The sequence below is a fragment of the Neofelis nebulosa genome, chromosome X, assembly GCF_028018385.1.
Source record: "Neofelis nebulosa isolate mNeoNeb1 chromosome X, mNeoNeb1.pri, whole genome shotgun sequence".
Classification (NCBI taxonomy): domain Eukaryota; kingdom Metazoa; phylum Chordata; class Mammalia; order Carnivora; family Felidae; genus Neofelis; species Neofelis nebulosa.
The window spans coordinates 89,583,013-89,603,951 of NC_080800.1; the positions used below are offsets into that span (position 1 = coordinate 89,583,013).

The 20,939-nt window shown below is 41.1% G+C and overlaps 1 protein-coding gene across 3 annotated transcripts in view; it reads right to left on the minus strand.

Moving 5' to 3' along the window:
* GUCY2F (guanylate cyclase 2F, retinal) overlaps positions 1-20,939 on the minus strand; it is a 102,699-nt gene that overhangs the window by 28,760 nt on the left and 53,000 nt on the right. For all 3 annotated transcript variants that reach the window (XM_058712845.1, XM_058712848.1, XM_058712847.1), the window contains exons 8-13: positions 15,252-15,428; positions 12,874-13,030; positions 7,136-7,285; positions 4,024-4,172; positions 1,606-1,769; positions 636-828 (exon numbers count right to left, since the gene is read on the minus strand). In XM_058712845.1, the coding sequence (XP_058568828.1) occupies positions 636-828; positions 1,606-1,769; positions 4,024-4,172; positions 7,136-7,285; positions 12,874-13,030; positions 15,252-15,428 (990 nt within the window). The remainder of the gene's footprint in view (positions 1-635; positions 829-1,605; positions 1,770-4,023; positions 4,173-7,135; positions 7,286-12,873; positions 13,031-15,251; positions 15,429-20,939) is intronic.

Genomic DNA, 20,939 nt, shown 5'->3' on the forward strand with positions numbered 1-20,939 from the left:
GCTGGAGGGGTGGGGGGAAGGTAGGGGCAGGGGTTTGCAACCTCACAATTAATGACTTCCCTAGACCTCAGACTACTAAATAGGCTCTTGGTTACCCAGTAGCAATCCCAAAGAGCCTCGGGTGTAATAGTTCTTTGACATATGTAATGCCAGAGTTCCCTCCTGTATAAAAACAGTACCTAAGGGAGGAAACCAAATTTTAACAGCATGTATTAGATCTACACAAGCTTTACCAAAAGGAACTCTGTAGCAGTCATCAACTAGGGGCAAAACATCAATGCTTCTTCCCCTTCCCCTTCAGTACCTAGCATGATAGTGCCTACAGTGTGGTTACTTAGCCACTGAAGCACAATAAGCCTTTTTTGCTCTTATTAGTCTCAGTTCTAGAAAACAAAGGAAATCTAACTAGCAATCTCTTGCTGGGTTCATACTGTTACTTTGTAAAGTGTGAAATTGTATGCATTCTATCCGGCCTTCATTTCTAATAACGTACCAATGGAAGTGGTATACTATCTAAATTTTACTTCCTAACTAACCACATTCAGTAAAATCCTTTTAGTTTCGGAATGCATACCAATAAGCCTCACACAAAAATTTTCTTTCTAGAGTATATATGTCTCTGCTAAGTAACTTACCTTGTAGACATCATGACTGCCAATGATGGCATCAAAGAGTGTGTACAGGTCATTGAGAAGATCCACCACCTCAATGGGCTCACTCATGGCGGAAATGGTGGTGAAGCCCACAATGTCACTGAAGTACAAGGTGACCAAGTCAAAGCCCTCAGGTTCAACCGTGCAGCCCTTTTTGAGGGATTCAGCAACTGACCTGAAAAGCAGACACAACTATTCCTCAGAGAATATAGGCCTCCCTGCATGCCACACACACATCTGCTAGAGCACAGTTTCTCCAAAAATCACTGCCAAGTAAATGATGAGTAAGTAGATGTCATCTGGATGAAAACATTAATTCTTTAATTTATCCTATAAATATATATTGAGTGTTTATGATGTGCCAGGCACTGTGCCAGATGCTGGAATACAGCACTGAACAGACAGCCTTTGTGTTTTTGTGGAGTTTTTTCAGCAAGCTATCCTTCTTCCTCAGCTGTCCCTTCACTCAGGGAATGTTCCTAGGTAGCTGCTTTGCATGAGACTAGTTTCCCCTATTATCTCCTAGAAGATTACCTTATGACATGATAAGGTGCCTTGGAAATTTTAGAAACTGTATCAACAGATAAGGCTTTGAACTAAGGAAGAAAAAACTAGAAAAACAACTCTGCTACTTTCTTCTAGGAGCTCAAAGAACTGCCTCCTTTTAATTGGTCAACTTCCAGGCAAAGTCATGAAGTGACACATAGAAAAACTGAAGCACCAAAAACTTAAATGACCAGCATGATCCACAGGTAGTGGGAAATTAGGAAGTGTGCTCTTCTCCCTTGGTTTCCAATTCATCTTTGATTTGAAGGTGTGACTCAAACCTACTGGGAGTAAAGAGGGTACGGGACAGGGGGAGGGAGCAGTTAGTTGATGGGTAATTTTTTTTTCTATTTTTAATAGAACACACTGTTACAAAGATTCTCACTCCTCAGGTGTTCACACATACGGTGGTAGCATCTGTGTTAGAAGCTTTTCCGTTTTCTGTTTTTCAATTTCCAGCTCTTCAGTCCGTTCCCGGATCAAATCTTCCAAGTTGCTAGAATATTGTTCCAACATCCGAAGCATGGAATCAATGATATTGGTCTTCTTCCCTTTATTGAAAGTTTTAAACTGGAGGTAAAACAGAAAAAGGACCCAGGGAATTCTTAACCCACAAACTCAGAGATGATGGCTAGGACATCTTATCAAAAATCCCTTTCTCCAAAATGCCAGGGCATGAGAAGTAAACCTAGGTATAAGTAGGAAAAGTCACCACTCAACTTCAGTGTTACCTGGCCCATTCACAAGACTCTTTTCCCCTGAGCACTTCTTCCCCCACCCTTCTGGTTCTTTGAAATCTGAGCAAAGGTGTTCTGGGAAGGATTCTTCAGTTCCCAGATGCTGTCACATGAATAGTAGCTACTTCAGAGACAATAGGATCTGGTCTTGAGCCCTGGCCATTTGTGAGTGGGATAAGAGGAAAGAGGGAAGGAAGCACTGTTTTACCCTTCTAGATAATCAGCCTATGAAATCATCCTTACTTCTAATGCCACTGTGTTATCAGTTCTTGGACAGAGGGAGGTTCCTTGACCTCTTAAATATGACCCAAGAGCTACATGGTAAAATCTACCCCTATTTCTTACCATAGGGTCCAGGAATAATGATGTGCCCTACCACCTGCCCTTCATGTCAGTCAGGGTCATGTAGAAATTCAACTGGTCTTGAGCCATTCTATGCCCTGATCCTTTAGAGGTGGGTGCATGCCGCAGATTTTTCATGTGCCCTCCTGAGACTCTGTCCATCTACAGAGACAGGGAGAGCGGCATAGCATTGGAATCACAAGAGGGTAGCCCCCCCTTGCTGATGTGGTCAGCATGCACAAGGCTGTGTTTACAATAAAAGACTGGTGGTAGTTTTGCTGAGCAGACATCTAGGAACCTATCCCAATGAATCCTTTTTATGCAGCTGGGCCACAAATGCTCCCCTTAGCACTCAGTGCCCCAAGGCTGATACTAGGAGTCCCTTTCTGAGCCTGGTCCACATCTACATGTCTACCAAAGTCCTACAGGTAATCTCAGTAGCCAGTTCAATTGTTTAAGGCCCCCCCTATTGCCTAACCCAGGGAGCCTTCCTCTCTTCCTCTTCCCATTTAAGTTTTATTAGCTGCAGGAAGTTGGCAGGCTATCCTTGTCTTTCAGTACTGAAGCATTTCAGTAAAGGCAGTCCTACCAATGTCTTGTTTGAAGGCCGTATGATGTGCACTCCTTCTGTCTATCACCAGCTTCTCTGCTGCCTTCTGAAATAACATCTGTAGCATCAACACAAGAGCAAATGCTTTTTCTCCTGCCTCATGGTAAGTTTTCAGAAATGTTACCTTCATGGTCCTTTGCCTTTTCCATACTATTAAACACCTGTTTGAGTGTCCTCAAGAAACCCAGCCAGGCTAATGGAGGCATTGTTAGCTGGGGACATGGATGACTTCATATGCAAGGCCCCCTCAGGCTTTCCATCCAACTGTTTCGTTTTTCCGCCTCAGATACCTGCCACTCACAAAGCATCTCAGTGCTGTACTCCAGCCAGGCTCAAAAGCCTCTCCACCAGAGCTGACACAGCACTCACAGAAAGCACCCTCAGTTTCGGTATCCTGTAGTTTCAACAAAGCCCTAAGCAGCATGTTCCTACATAGGAACTGCACTTTAGCTCCCTTAGCAGGGCTCTCTCTGTCCTTACCTCATTTCCCCTTTTTCATCCCCAACTATAGGGAAAGAATCAAACTCTTTAGAAATTCAATATCTTAAGGAGAGAAGTTATCATTTTCCGTGCACTCTATTGCCTCAAGGAGTTCCCTAGGAACCTAAAAAGTCTCCTCCTTTTCTACTCCCCATTTGCACTTTCTTCCATCATGAGCACACTTTCAAACACCATTTATCTTTCCTGACCCTCCAAAACCACCTGGCATCACTTAAATGGTATACTCAGCAGAGTGCTCTGGGATCTCCAAAGCAAACATGGCTCTATGAGGGTCCACATACATCTCTTCCATGATACCCATCTTTTAACAGTCTCAATGCCATTGCCTTGCAAATGCCCAGTGGTTCAATTTTATTTCTGAAAGGTTGGTTAGGTCAGATTGTGGGTGGTCTGGAACAGAGGTTCATATACCAAAGAACATTAAAACCAACCATTGCTCTCTTGGAGGATGTGCTAGGAATGCTCCAGGATCAAAAGCCTCCAACTAGCCACCCCATGCTACTTCCCCAAGAGGAGTGATGTTCTCTCTTGCAAGAGATTCCCTTCACAATATGATGAGAACCCAAATACTTAGTTTTGGTAGGCCGGCTTTGGGATGACTTCTGGGCAATGCTAAGATTCAGAGAGTACTTACCTGATTAAATATTTCATCAAAAGTTGGTCGCTGTTCTGCAGCTTCAGCCCAGCACTGCTTCATTAGCTGGAGACATTCTGCAGGGGCATACTCAGGAGGAACCACTGGTCTGTACACAGGAGGAGGCTTCTTAAGTCTGTCTATGATTTCTGTCCAGAAACAAGAAGAAAAAGTCTTATAAATCATAGAAAAAGCACTAGGATTTGGCAAAGATCATAGAGTTTTAGCCAAGAAAGGGGTTAATCAGGAAAAATCACAGAAAGCCATCTCCTTTGCTTTCTCCTTAGGTGGCTTGAATATAAATTGTATCTGAGCAAAGGATGTGTCATTCAATTGATGAGGGGACAAGAAAATAATCAGTTGAGCTATTAGTATCATTTAGGTACAGCTTTATCCTGCTCCTACTAGGTTTTAGATGTGGCCTATCTGACATTGATTCTAACACTACACACCTCCAATGATCTGGCTCCCTTCACTGACCCCCAAATCATCTAAACTTTTCAGTCCCCACAGTAGACCCATTTAGCCCTCCCTGAAGGCCCAGGCCCAGCCCAGATCCATGCTGTGAGCCCTGCCTGGCCCCTAGGGAAAGAGGATTAAGAACTCCAGTCAATAGTTTAAGACCTCATCTGGATCTTCCTGACTGCTTGTCCTTAAACTTCACTTTCAGTGGAAAATTTACTATGTATCAGACTATGGGCTAACCACACTGAATGCATTCTTTCATTAGATTCTCACTACAAACAGATGAGGTAGGAACCCTTATTTTTATTTTACAGAAGGAGAAAATGAGGGACAGAAAGAAAGTAAATTGCTCAAAGTCACAAGGCTAGTAAGTAACAGAATTTGAATTTTACCCCAGGCAGTCTCACTTCCAAATGCCTCAGACTTCAAGTAGGAGTTCCAAAACTCCCTGTTCAAGACCCAAAAACCATTAGTGAGCAAAGATCTAGATCAGGAAGACTGAGAGAACTCCCTGGAAGTAGGAGAAAATAGCCTCCAATGTCCTCAGCAACCCACGCTCAAACTGGACCAGCCTAGCCTTCTGCCAAACATTCTGAAAACACGAATCTGGCCATGTCACTTTCTTGCTTAAAACCCTTTCACGACTTCTCATAACACAGAGGGTAAAATCCAAGCCCTATCTCTTGAGCTCATTTCTTATCCTTAAACACCTCCCAACACCCCCAACTCCAATATTCTTACCAAACCTTGCTTGCCCCACCAGTGTGCCCTCCCCACCCTTACATTGGCTATAACACTCCAACAGTGTTGCTTCATACCATAGTAAGTGTCCCCTTGTTTCTATGAAAGAATTTCAGCTGTTGCCTCTGACTTCTCAGTGCCTTGTCACATCACACTTCTGCTTCTTTAGCCCAGGTTGGCCTATACCAGGAATAGTTTCTCTACTGCAGCACCCTGCCCTCAGTGTAATAGATTCCATGTGAACCAATCCCTTGGGGTTTGACTGCCCTCATCTGCTCTCTGGTAAAGGGAGTCCTTATCCTTTTACCAGAATACCACTGAGTTGAATGGGTTACCTCTCTGCTGAGGCTCAGCATAATTCATACCCTTCAGGACCTAATAGTCCAATTGAGGAAATAAACAATGACCAACAATATAAGCCTTCTAGCAGACATACACACAGGGATGCACAGAGGGGGCACCTGGCCCACACAAAAGAAGTTATAAAAGGTTTTCCAGGGCAGATGGTAAAAATTGGATGATGCAAAGTGGGGAGAAGGTGAGGGCATTCCAGGTACTGTGAACAGCACTCCTGAAGGCACGAAGAGACCAAGGTGCTTCCAGTCATGTGGTTTAGCTGGCGTGCAGGGGGTGACAGAAGATAAGCTTAGATACGTGGCTAGGGGCCAGATTATGAAGAGCCTTGTATGTCATGTGAGGAATCTGGGCTTCATTTGACAAATGATGGTAAACACTTAGAGAGTTTTGAGTAGAGGAATGATATGGGACTCTGAGTAGGGCAAAGGATAGTTAAGTATTTGGGGTTTCTTTGTTTTGTTTTGTTTGCATTTTTTATTTTTTATCTTGAAATGAATTTAGACTTCCAGGAGAGTTGTAAAAGTAGTGTAATAATTCCCTGTATACCCTTCACTCAGCTTCCCTAATGTTAATAGCTTATATAACCATAGTACAAAGGAAATGAACATTTGGTACAATACTAATACTACTGTTCTAGTCTTTATTTGAATTTCATCGATTTTATTCCTAATATCCCTTCTCTATCCCACAATCTTGAATCCAATTCAAGATCCCAATCTGCAGTTAATTATTGTGTCGCAGTCTCCTTCAATCCATGATGGTTCCTTATTCTGTCACTGTGTTTCATGACTTTTGGTGAGTATTGGACAGTTATTTTGCAGAATGTCTCTCACTTAGGGGTGTGTCTGATGTTTTCTCATGGTTAGATTCAGGTTATGCATTTTTTGCAAAAATTCCACAAGGGTGATATTGTGCCCTTCTTGGTGTATCACTTCAAGGGGTACATGAGGTCAACATGCCTTGATCACTTTGTTAAGGTAGTGTCTGCAGGATCCTCTGTTAGTAAACGTATTATTTTTCCACCTGTAATTACTAAGTATCTAGTGGGTTTACACTCTTAGAATATGCAAATATCCTGTTTCCCCTCAAAATTTGCCCACTGATTTTACCATTCATTGATGTATTGTGCCTGGTAGTCAAACATTTTCATGAAAGATGAGGATGAAAGCCTATGGTATGAAAATATGGAAGGACCTTGCCATTCACCAGCATCATGAGGGGTACTGAAATACCTGGCATGGAGTGTCTCAAAGTAGACGAGGCTCCTTAAAAGAAAAAAAAAAAGGACCAACATAGGTCCTGTAGGTCCTTGGCTTGCATCACAGTTTGGGAAAAGCCAGCTTCTTGGGTTACGGAATTTCTTCCAAATGCCTAAATCTGTTTGGCTCCAAGTCCCACCTGTGCACAACTCAAGTTATTTGCAGACTAGCAGGCAGTTAGCACAGACAGATAACAGTGTTCACTCTTGTGGCAAATTACAACAGCCTGGGTTAGGCTGATGATCTGGGTCATGGTGGCCCCCAGTGCTCTTTTCTCACCTCCTGCTTACCTTTGGCAGGCAGATCCACCATGCAGAATGGGGTGCCCCGGACCATCACTTCTTGCATTATGATGGCAAAGCTATAGACATCTCCTGCAAAAGAACCTAACCTGCTGCCATTTGGAGCTCTCAACAGTTCAGGGGCCGTCCATAGCAACTCTGAAAAGAAAGCATTGTGTAATAAATGCAGGAAAGATTAACTGACAGCATCTGCAATGCCCTCAAGGGTTCCAAGGGTGCTGTTTCATTGACCGCTTTATATTTTTATTTGACAGAATGGCATGCTAGTGCCCCCCAGGGTCCAAATCTATGAATCTAAGAAATTATGCACAGAGAAAGCATACTACTCTCCCCACTCCAGGACCATGCAGGCAGACACAGCAGAGGTGTGGGGAAGGGCAGAGAAGCTCAAAGTAGCAAAACTATCTGGCACTTCCTTTCTTGCTCTCTTGAACCTGCAAGTAGCAATTGGCAGGCTGCCAGGGAAAGCCAAGTGCACAACCACTCTGGTTGCCACAGATTTGCTGTTTGCTGAGATCTATATGTGCCTGGTAATTTGATTGTGTTGGAGCTCAGGGATTCACAAGTTGCTTTCTCCAGGTCTTCTCTAAGAGGATTAGAGGATCTCCAGGCTCCCTCTATTCCTCACAGAGCAAAAAGTGCAACAGTCCCTTCAAGTCAGTTCTACAAATATTTATTGAGGGTCCTACTATGTACGAGGCACTATGCTAGGTACAGGGATGGTGCCAGAGATGAATTTGACCTTGCCTCTGCCCTCGTAGAGTTCACAGACCAGTAGGCAAGACAGACCTGTGAACCCCTGACTGCAATACACGGCAGGGCCACTTAAGTAATGTAGAAAGAGGGGCGCCTGGGTGGCGCAGTCGGTTAAGCGTCCGACTTCAGCCAGGTCACGATCTCACAGTCCGTGAGTTCGAGCCCCGCGTCAGGCTCTGGGCTGATGGCTCGGAGCCTGGAGCCTGTTTCCGATTCTGTGTCTCCCTCTCTCTCTGCCCCTCCCCCGTTCATGCTCTGTCTCTCTCTGTCCCAAAAATAAATAAAAAACGTTGAAAAAAAATTTAAAAAAAAAGTAATGTAGAAAGAAATACACGTTAATAATATAAATGGACTAGTCAAAAGTTGGAGGCAGCCTTTTACATTGAATCATATGAAATTGTCATTTCTGTGGGTCAAAAATGGTTGAATATTGGCAATTCCATGAAGTTCAAACTAGAAAAAGAGAAAACAGCTGATCAAATTAATCCAGGAAGGCTTCCCGGAAAAACTTAAATCTTAAAGGAGTTTGTTCAAAAGGTCAAGGATGCAGTTTCCTACAGCTGAGAGGGTAAGGGCTTTGCAGGGAGAAAGAACAGTACGTGCAAAAGAACGAGAAGTAGAAAGGAGCAAATTGCAGATGGGGGTGGTGGTAAGCAGATTAGCTTGGCTGAAGAGAAGGGCTCTGTTAAGGAATAATGAGAAATGAGAAATGGGCTTGATGAAGTGGGGGAGGGAGAGTGACTGGAAGAATGAGGGCAGAAGGTGAGAGGCCCTGAGAGCCAAATGAAGGCATTTGGAGTGAATACAAAAGGCAGTAGGGGTGCGGGAGCTGGAGAGGGATTTGATGAAAGCTGTGTTTGGAAGATTAATCTGGCAACCTGCACAAACTGGATTGAAGAAGGAGAAAGGCTGGAGTCAGGGAGACCAGCTAGGAAGTTATTACAGTAAGAGCCAGAGGAGAGGGGAAGGGGGCCTGAATGGGGGATGGGGGAAGCAGCAACAGGACAGGGAACCAGATACACAGGAAGGCTATAATGAAGGTAGTGCAGGGCTGGGGATGGGATTCATGTGCTCCTTGGAGGGGAGATGTTTGGAGTAAATAAGGGGTTGAAGTCCAGGAAGGAAGGCTGGAGAACAGTGTCTACTGAGGGTGAGGGTGAGTGCAGGGGGAAAGTGCTGGCTAACTTTTCATCTCTATAAATTTTGGGGTATTGGGAAGAGGGCCCACGGGACTAGCCCATGGGAAGCAGGCCAGAGGATGGAAAGGTCAGAGGTTATTTTGATTTGTTAGTGAAACCTGGGAAAGAGAAACTCGTCCTGGAAATTCCTATTTTGAGCCAATCCTGATCAAAATGGTGGAACAGGGAATTCTAGCCTCATCCCCAATCATGTACTCACTTTCTCCCTTTGTCTCCCAGGTGTCCCCAGCTTTTGTCCCACACCCCTACATTCTCCCGCCCTCATGACATTCTCTGATATTTTTACTATAATGATTTTGCCATTATATCTTCTTGTCTAGGAGGATTTGTATTTGCAAATAACCAAAAGATTGAACGTTACTTTGGTGAAAAGAATACATTTCTGACTGTGGGATGTCAGGAATACATTTCTGATATGGTTTGGAGGGGCGGGGGGGGGGGTGTATCTTGGAGCAAGAAAAACGCAGCTGCTTCTTCTGTTACCCTCTCTCCTGCACATTTAAAAGCACAAGAAGGGAAAAGAGGGTGAAACTCTCTGGTAAAAAGCGGGGTGATTAAATACAATCATTACCAAATAGTATTTTCAAAGAGCACTTACATGTATGTTGTTAATGGCTAAAATGAGGCTTTATCTGCACTATACTTACATAATTGAAAGTGGACAGTAATGAATACACTTACAACCTACCCCCATTTCCCCATCCCCACTCCAGAGCCAAGTAAGAGCCACTACCTGCCATTAGACTTGAACTCTCAGGAAAACTAGAAAAATTACTTTGGCTTGTTTTGTATCTGCTGATGCCAGTACTAACTCTGAGCCTTGCTATGGTGATAAAAATCAACTGTGGAGAGCCAGTGTGGTGAAGTGCAAAAGAACATAGAGTTGAAAGTCAAGAGACAGGGGTTCACAATCTTAGCTTGGTCACCTTACCAAACCTCAGCTTCCCCATCTGTAAAATGGAAGTTGAGCCAGATGATTTGCAAGGGCCTCCTAATTATAAGATTCTATTAGCCCTGTCATCTAAGAGGGAAGCAGTAAGGTTCATTATTTCATTTTATTCCATCCATTCACTGATTCAACCAACATTTGTTTTGCCAGATGCTGTGAAAGGCACTGAGGGAGGCAAGCCTGTTTCTTGCCTTTGCAGAGCTTATAGGTTGGGAAGGGAGAGAAGACAGCATGCCATATCAACAAAGTATGGTATTATAACTGGGGCACCTGGGTGGCTCAGTCGGTTGAGCATCCGACTTTGGCTCAGGTCAGGATCTCACAGTTTGTGAGTTCGAGCCCCATGTCAAGCTCTGTGCTGACAGCTCAGAACCTGGAGCCTGTTTCAGATTCTGTGTCTCCCTCTCTCTGCCCCTTCCCTGCTCATGCTGTGTCTCTCAAAAATGAATAAACATTAAAAAAATTGTTTTTAAAGTATGGTATTACAACAAAGTTCAGGGGCACCTGCTTGGCTCAGGGTGAAGCATCCGACTTCGGCTCAGGTCACGATCTCACGGTTCACAAGTTGGAGCCCCACGATGGACTCTGTACTGACAGCTCAGAGCCTGGAGCCTGCTTCAGATTCAGTGTCTCCCTCTCTCTTTGCCCCTCCCCCCTCTCAAAAAATAAATAAACATTTTTAAATGTTTAATATAAAAAAACAACAAAGTTCAAAGCCCTAAGGATCATAAAGAGAGGAGCTTAGCTGAGCAAAGGGGGTCATGGAAAGTCTCTTAAATCAGTGGTATTAAAGTTAAGCCCTGAAGAAAGAGTAGAATTTAGCCAGACTCAGAGGAGTGTATAACAGACTGGGAAGGGAAGAGTGTCCCAAAGAATGGGCACAGCATGTGTGAAGACCTGCAAGTAAGAGAGAGCCTGGGATAAACAACTGGAAGGAGCTCAGTACTGCTAGAGCACAGAGGTGGAAAGGGAGTGATTAAGCACGAGAGGTCCACAAGGCCTAAACCACACAGGGCTCATAAGCCATGTAAAGGAATTTGAACTTTATCCTAGGAGCAATGGGAAGCCATTCAGTGAATTTTGGCACAGCTGTAACATGATCAGATTTGCAGTTGAGAAAACAACCCTCTGGCTGCAGTGCGTGAAGAATGGATTTGAGCATCCAGACTGCCATTGAAATTTGGAGAGTGAAATGAAACAGTAAGAGGGAGAGACAGCAAGAGACAGACCGGATACACACACACACACACACACACACACACACACTATTCTTTCCCCACTCTAATACCAGAGTTTCTTAAGTTTGCAAGTTTCCAACCTGTGAATTAAGTGGAACTCTGGGAGGCTGGTCATTGTGTTTTATCTTTTATAGATGACTCATAGTGACAGGAAGCTAAGTACTTGCCAATCTGCAGCTGTTGTCCTCAACATCCTCAGCATTAACACCAGGCAACTACTCAAGATTTCAAATTGGAATTAGCCAAACAATAACCATAAGACTAACTTGGCAACAAGAACAGGTCCACAGAAAAGGCGGGGGGCGGAGAGAGAAAGAGAATATCACATGGTTTTTACTGTGATTACCAGGAGCTTCAAGTCCTCCCAAGCATGGATGGGCAGAGAAAGGAAAATGTTATTACAAGCCATAATTTAGCTAGGTGTAGGGGCCAGTCTTCCAAAAACCTGAACTGAATTTCTGGCTCTGCTGCTAAGTAGCTGCAGGACTTGGGCAAACCTTGAGTCTCAGTGATCTCATCTGTAAAATGAGAAAGTTGGACTAGATGCCTCCCTAAAGTTGAGTATTCCATAAGTTTTATACAGCACGAAGATGATGCCACTCATGGCTGAGCTGTCTGTCTGTCTGTATGCATGTGTCCTCCCTGTGTCTTTCAGTTTTCGTTTCTCTTATGTAGTAAAGTCTGCAGTGTGAAAAATTCCAATGCCACAGACTCTTAAGAATATGAGTATATGTTGTAATCTTGATATGTCCCTCTGTCTGCCTTTTTGGGGTTGTCGGTTTCTCTGTGTTTTTATGTCACTCTCTTCTTCACCCTTGCAGTGCTCGTTAAAACCTTTAATGCCCAAGTTTCCTATATGTATTTAACTCAGTTCATTCTCTCCTCTTACTCTTTCTCTTTCTTCCTTCATCTCTTCCATCAGTACATTCCCTCCTATTTTTCACTCACCCACTCCCAATTCCCCATCTCAGATTTCTCCTTTTTCTTTGTTATGACCCCTACAGGCATTGTTTGGTGCTGCCACTGGGGCCCTAAACAGAAGACAAAAACACAAAACGGGAGTTTACAGGCATACCTACTTATTTACTAGAAGGCCATAGTTCTGTCTGAAGCCATCCCACACAACCCACAGAGTATTTACTTGTTGGGAGCCCCCTCCTTGCTTCTTTTTCTCAGACTGAGACAGTGAGGGTAGGCTTTAGTGACATCCCATTCCAGCATGTGCTTCGTGGGGGTCCAGCTACCAAATTACCTTCCATTCAACCTGACAAGTATTTATTGAGCACCTACTGTGTGCCTATAGCTCAGCAAGTTCCTCCAGAGACTCCTGGGGTCTCCAAACAATACCGCCTAATCCTGCCACAGCAGGAACTCAACATTATTGCACTGGCTTTGTTCTGAAGGGTAGGCTGTGCTGAGATTACAGCCTGCAGACTTCATTCAACTCCTTTGGCTTGGAAATGAGGCTGAATTTTCAACAAAAGTGGGTAGTTGAATTGGCCTGAGGCTTTAATTCAGTTTGTATTCTCATTTGAATTTTGGAGTTACCTTGTATGCATCAGAAGGGCATAATACATTGCTTACCTTCTGCAGAAGGTTCTTCTTGGGAGAGTCTTAGTGTTTCCAAGATATCATTAAAGCCGTAATCTGTCACTTTTAGTACAAAACGCCCATCAACCACACAGTTCCTAGACTTCAGCCTCCCATGAGCAAACTCTCTGTGGTGTAAGTACTTCATGCCCTGCAGATGATACAAACAGGATTTATTTAGTAACTTATTTAACTATTTTGTGCTTTTAGAAGCCAGTGTCTGAGCTTGTTAATGGTATGAGCTATTATAGTCAAGAATTCAGCCCTTTTTTCTTATATGCAGGCAAAGCAAAACTTTGACAACAAGAATTATTTCCAGGTCCCTTCCAGCTCTAAAATTTTATGCTTTGATGAATAAATGTATCTTGTATGTATAGATAAGTGTCTGTTATTGGGAAATTTATTGACATTTAAAACATAGGATAGATCCATGCATACATAATTTCCAAGAATTGAAATATTCTGATTTCCCCCCAAAAAGTCTAGCCCAACTTTCATCCACCATTGGCAGGAATGAAAATTGGTTCACTCTTTTGGTGGGCAATTTGGCAACAGATATCAAAATTGAAAGCATGCATACCCTGTGACCTAAGGATTCTGCTTCTCCTCTAAAGAAATGCTTGTACATCTGCACAAGGAGACATACACCAGAATGCTCAAGGCAGCTCTGCTTTATAATATTATATCATTAAAACTATAGTAAATACTTATCAAGAAGGAACCGTCCAAATTGTGGTGCATCCCAACTGTGGTATATTCTCCAGCAGTTAACAGCAATAAAATAGATCCGTATGTACGAACAGGGAATCATCTCTAAGCCATAAAGTAAGTGAAAAATACTAAGATGCAAAACTATGTGACATCATGTATTTTTAAAAACAACCAAATCTATAATGTATGTAAATACACATGAAATGAATTGCAAGGTTAATCACCGAATTGTCATCAGTGGTTAACTTTGGGGGAAGATGTGAAAGAGGGTTGAGTAAATGTCAATGTATTCCCATATATATTTATATCATGTGATTTTAAATTTCATTTAATACGGTATTTTTGTAATTAAAAATATACCACGAAAGCTGAATACTGCTGATCTTTGCAGCTTGCTGGGCATCTTTATATGACATTCAAATGTAATCCACCAGGACTCTATCAGATGGGTTTATTCATTCACATATAAATGCAATTCATATTCTAGTGCAATCATCTCAGAACTGTTTATGCTGAGCCCTTTTAAGTATCTTGCTCTATTTTGTGGCCTGACACCCCTTCGTGTTTGTATGCTTTACATCCTGTGCCCTCAGAAAATCTGCAGTCCCCAGCACTTCCAAGCCAAGTCTGCAGTGGGTGAGATTTCCCCCGGGGTTGTCTAATGCTTGGCTTTCATTCATCATGGGCCTGAGAGGACTGTCATCTAGAAGATTCTCCCTTAACTCACGGGACCTTGCTTATAGGATGAGTGGAAAGAGTACTAGAATTGAAATCAGGAGATTTGGATTCTATTATCAGCTCTGCCACTTAATAGTTGGCTGATAAATATTTATTGAGCACTTACTATGTATGGCAGACACTATATAACAAAGTATACCTCATTTAGCTTCTCTGAACCTCCGTAAAAGGAGGCTAATCACATTTTATGGATAATTGGAATGCGATAATGTCTATAAAGCTACCTTGAAAAGGGTTAGGCCACAGTAGAAAGGTCAAGACTGGTCAATATGCAAGAAGCTCAACAAATCATTGATTAAGCAGTTCAGCTCCATAAAAATGCATGTAGATAAAATTTGCATATTATTCCAAGGAGTTCAAGGACTGCACTAAAGCCAATACATAGACCCATCCATGAACCCCCTTAGCTGTCAATAGTCCTTGCCTCAGAGAATGGAGTTGCTGCCCAAGACCCTATGGTCTTTTGGCTTTCTGGTCATGCTGAGTTTTATATTTACACCAATGGTATGTAAAGACCTGTCACCTAGTTCTAGACTGAAACACCTTTTAGAAGGCGAACCAGGAGATGAAGCCAAGCAGCACCAAAGGATCTGGGAATGAGTACTTTTCCACATCCAGAACGCAGAGAAACAGGATGGAAGAAAGTATTGCTTAAGGCAAAGAGTGCTCAATGGCAACAGGAAGTAAAAACAAATCTGGCCCTCAAATTGAGGAACAGGGGTGGGAGGAGTAAATCTTTTCTATATCAGTACCTTATAATAGATATGGACAAAGGGACTACGAGAAAGGATGGGGGCAGACCATGGGTAGGAAGGTGGAAAAGTGAGATCATCACAATGACCCAAGGAAAATAAAACATCCGAAAAACATTTAAATTCTAATCTCTAGGGAAAATCTAAAATTTCCTCAGTCTTTCCATTAACCTTGATGAGATCCAGCAGGAGTGATGATTTAAACATCCAGTCAAGTTTCACATCCTGATTTGTCAATATGTCTTCTAGGCTCCTTCTGGAACAGAATTCTGTCACAATGGCAAACATTCCTGAATCATAGAAGAATCCCAATAAAGGGTTAATATTTTCATGACGTAGGTCCTTCATCTGGAAACAGAGGGAGAGAGAAAAGTCACAACTGTCCTGTCACAACTGGGGACTAGAGTTTAGAGCACATACCCTTCTCTTAATTCTTTCTATGACTGGTTGCTGTGATAAGCTGAATTTTGGCCCCCATTATCTCCAATCTCTGATTTTAGTCCTGTGATTGTTAAGTTATATGGCAAAAAGTAGGCCTAATGTGATTATATGAGCCCTTCAAACCAGAAGAAGAGGGAGGAGCAAAAGTCAGAGAGATTCAAAGTGTGAGGACTCAACACTCCATTGTCGACTTTGAAAATGGAGGAAGGAGGCTACAAATCAGGGAATATGGGCAGCCTCTGGAAGCTGCAGACAGCTCTCAGCTGACACCCAGCAAGGGAATAGGGACTTCAGTCTTACAACTGTACAGAACTAAATTCTGCTGACAATCTGACTGAGCCTAGAAGTGACTTACCCCCAGAGACTCCAAATAAGGGTCCAGCGTGACTGACACCTTAACTTCAGCCTTGTGTGATACTAAGTGGAGCACCCAGCTGAGTACACATAGACTTCTGATCTACAGAACACTGAGATAATAAATGGGTGTTGTATTAAGCCACTAAGTCTGTGCTATTTTGGTATGGCCATAAAGGTTCTGTTCACCAATTCCACTGTGTCTGTTGGGGAAAGGGGCTTCCCACATAACCAAGCAATTATTCAACACCAGCTGGGTGTCCTATAATTCAATTCTGACAATACCTGCCTGGAGATAGCATCAGATACCACAAGCTAAGGATTCAGTTCTACAAGATTGCTCCCATACACACACACTTCAGACACCAGTGACAAATCCAGATCACCTGGGTTTCTGACAAACCAGGAATAGATTGGAGGTTCCAATAATTTGCTAGAGTGACTTGCAAAATTCACAGAAACATTTTACTTACTAAGTTACCAGTTTATTATAAAAGGATATAATTCAGGAACAGCTAGATGGAAGAGATGCATAGGGCAAGGTATAGGGGAAAGGTGTGGAACTTTCATGCCCTCTCCAAGCATGTGCCACTCTCCCCAAATCTCCACATGTTCACCAACCTAGAAGCTCTCCAAACCCTGTCCCTTGAAGTTTTTATGAAGGCTTCATTATATAGACGTGATTGATTAAATCATGGGCCATTCCTGATTCATTCAACCTTCAGCCCCTCTCCCTTCCCCAATTGTCAAGGGGGTGGGACTGAAAGCCTCAATCTTCTAATCACGTGGTTGGTTCCCCTGGCAACCAGCTACCATCCTTAGATGTACTCCAAACATCTCGTTAACATAACAAAATACAACTTTACCATTCTCCTCACTTAGGGAATTCCAAAAGTTTTAGGAGCTGTGTGCTAGAAATAAGGATGAAGACAATATATATATATTATAAATATTTCCTCTATTTCATTTTGTTTTGTTTTGATGTAGAAAGCTATTGTTCAAGACCTCCTACCCTTGTACCAAACTATTCACTCTTTACCACCCAGAGGTCAATGGTCATCTAGAACATATTAACCAGGTATTAGTAGATATCTGATGCTATGTTTCCTGCTGGTAACACTTTATTAATTTAAAAAACATGTACTGAGTACCTTATTATATGTTAGGCACTGAGCTAACCAGCTTAGGGATGGTGACAAATGGGGAACAAAATGTTATGTGGTCCCTGACCTCTTAATTAAATAGTTACGTGAATAAATGTAAATGTGCAACTCTGACAAGACCTATAAAGGGGAGATACATAATGTAAATGTGCATAATTGGGGCTTTGACTAATCAGAGAGGTTGAGGGAGGGTTCCTGGAAAGTAACAATTGAGTTGGGAGTTAAAAGATCAGTGGAATTAAAGAGACAAAGAAAAGAGAGAAAAGTGTTCCAGAGACTGAAATAGCATGTTAAAAGGCTCTGTGCTAGGAGCATATCAATCCAGGGACTGAAAAAAAGTCAGTGTGGCTGACACAGAGAGGACAAGGGAAATATTGTGGTATGAGATAAGGATGAAGAGGCAAGGCAGAGCCAGACCATGGAGGATCTAATAGACCATTTTAAATAGCTTTTCTTTTATATTAATAGCAATTAGAGGGACTTCTATACCATGTAGGATGTAGTAAGTCATGGAAGACTACCATTCCTGATACCATAACATTAAAAAGCCAGATAAATTGCAAAAATATAATATTTTAAAAGACCGTGAGGATATGTAGAAGCAAAAAAAAATAGGACCTAAAATGAAGGGGGGCAGGAGCCCTTCTGAGATAAGGAGACTGCTGCCAGCCATTTTCTTCCTCGAGGACATTTGCTAATCCTTAGCACAGGCTGAAGATCAGGTTTAGCCTACCAGAAGGGTTTTTCTGACAAAAAGAAAATCAGCAAAGTTTCAGCAATTGTGGAGTACTGGCATGACAATTAATAAACTTCAAGAGACCTAAATGTGAGCTGGCTCCCCCGCACACACAGTATATATTCTGAGATTGGAGGCTATATGGAAGACTAGGAAGCTTCTATAAGGTGGGCTGAAACCTCCTTTAGTCTCCTAATATTTAAGACACAAAGTTGCCACAAACACATGGCTGGTGTTTCCCTCAAGATATTTGCCAAACGTAGAAGCATCATGGGGTAAGGGTAGAGGCCAAAGAGTAAAGACCAAAGGATATGAAACATAGTCTGAACATACTAATCTTTCAAAGTGAAAAATACAGAGCTCTGCAGGCTTTTCAAGGGACATGCTTGGGAAACATAACAGGACTAGAGGTGTATTGAGCCTAATTAAAACTACAACACACCTTCCATTCAGCTCAGTCTCTGATTAGATTAATGTGATTACTCCCTCACCCTACCCACCTAACAGATGAAAAGAAAAAACCCTCATTGGTAGAACATCTTACCTGGAGCCTCTACAGTGTCTTTATATAAAATACCCACATAATAAAAAAAATTACTAGATATTTGAAGAGACAGCAACAATGGAAGACAGAAGACAATGGAACATGTCTTTAAATAATTCATAGACAAAAAAACCCATAAAATATGGAACAGTATTTTTTAAACCATTAAAGCAGTAGAGTGAACAAAAGTATAAATGGAGGTAAAATTAAACCTGAAAAACACACTAAAATAGGTAAAAGTGTGTTTGCATTTGTGTTTGTTTTGTTTTGTTTTGTTTTTATGATTTTACATGCACCTCAAACTGCACATGAGTTAAGGGCAGAAACTGCATCCTGGCAGGTTTGAGGTATCAGAAGGCAAAGTTTTGAGCCAACAGGACACCTAGAAAGTCAGGGAAGAATACCTGGAAGGTGATGTGCTGTAGAGCAAGTTCAATCCCAAAATATACATATAAAATTTATTCAAAACTACATTTATCATTGTGAGCATTTAATAAAGTATATAATTGTGAATCTTTATGTTGTACACCTGAAATTAATATAATATTGTATGTCAACTCTACTTCAATGCAAGTTTTTTTTTTAATCTTTCCAAATCTTTGGCTGAATGTTAATCTTTGCATGCTTAGGGAAAGTCCCAGGGACCCTATAAAAAGGCAACAACTAAACCTGCAAGTATGAACCAGAGATTTTAGTTACTGCATACCACATGGGAGAAGAAGTTGAAAACTGAGTCTAGCTAAGATAACTGCCTGCAAAAAAAAAAAATCATTCTTCAGAGCAATATAACAGAATCCAGAGTTTCTAAAATGTATCATTCATAATATTCAGCAATCAACCAACAAGTCTTAGATATGCAAAGAAGCAGGGAAATGTGACCTATACTCAAAAAAATAAAAGCAATCAGTAGAAATCAACCCTGAGATGATAGAGATGTTGCAACTAGCATAAAAAAACTTTAAAGCAGATATTACAAAAATAGTTGAGGACTTAAAAGACAACATATGCAAAATAAATATACAGATAGGGAACATCACAGAGAAACAAAAACTATAAATATGAATCAAATGGAAATTCTATAGTTGGAAAATATAATAACTGAGGTAAGAAAAATTCACTAGATTGGCTTAGGAGATGACAGAAAAGTGAATAAACTTGAAGAGAGATCAATCAAAAATACACTAATCTGAAAAACAGAGAAAAAAGGATTGGGGATAAAATGAATAGAGTCGCAGGGATCTGTGTGATAATATCAAGCAGCCTAGCACATGCATAACTTCAGTTTCAGATGGATACAAGAGAGAATGGAAAAGAAAAAAAAAATAGTAGTCCCAAATTTCTTGAATTTGTTGAAAGATTTCCATTTAAATATCCAAGAATATCTTCATTGAACACTGAACAGAAGAAATACAACCTAGGAACATCACACTCAAACTCCTGCCATTTGAAAATCAACTTAAACATCTAAGAAGCTCAGTGAACCTTAAACAGATTAAACGCAAAGAAAACTACATGTATACCCATCATAGTCAAACTCTTGAAATCTAAAGATAAACTTTTAAAGACAGAGAATATATTTTTAAAAACTCTTAATGATTAAAAAAATTTTTCACAGAAAATCAGAAATAGGGACATGTGTGAAAAAACCTCCAGGTAACATCAAACCCAAGAGTAAAACATTAAATCGTTTTCCTCTTGGGCAAAGACCAAAGCAAGGATGTTTTTCTTCATCATTTCTACTCAATACAGTGTGAAAGCATCAAAACACTGATGAGAAAAATTAAAGAAAATGTAAATAAATGAAGATCTATACCACGTTAATGGACTGGAAAATTCAATATTGTTAAGATGTCCATCATCCCTAAGTTGATTTACAGATTCATACACTTCCTATCAAAAGTTCCAGAAGGTTTTGCTTAAGTAATAGAAGCTGATTCTAGGATTTATTGAAAATTAAAATGAACTACACTGTCCAAACAATCTTGAAAAGAACAAGTTGGAAGAGTTTACACCACTTGACTTTAAGACTTACTCCAGAGCTCTGGTAATTAAGTAGTGTGATATTGGCAGTAGAGTACATTAATGAGTTAATGTAACAGAGTAGAGAGTCCAAAAATATACCTACACATATATAGTCAGTTAATTTTTACCAAATTGAAAAGTTAACTCAATGGAGAAAGGAAAGCTTTTTTAAAGCAGTTGTTAAGGAACATTGGATATCTCTATGGAAAAACAATGAACCTTGATAATTTTCTCAGTCCATACACAAAAAAATAATTCAAGATGGGTCATAGTCCTAAATCTAGACTCTTGGAATAGGCAAGGATTTCTAGACAATAAAATAAAATAATAAACTGAACTTCTTCAAAATTGAAAATTTTGCTCATCAAGAAATGCCACTAAGAAAACAAATAAACCACAGACTTAGAAAAAATAGTGTAAAACATATATCTGACCAAAGGTTTATATCCAGGATACATAAAGAATGTCTCTGAATCAAAAATTAAAAGGCCAAAAAAAACCCCCAGCAATTTTGTATTAAATGGCAAAAATTTGAATGGGCAATTCACAAAAGAAGATACACAAATAAATTATAAACATATGAAAAGATGTTTCACAAC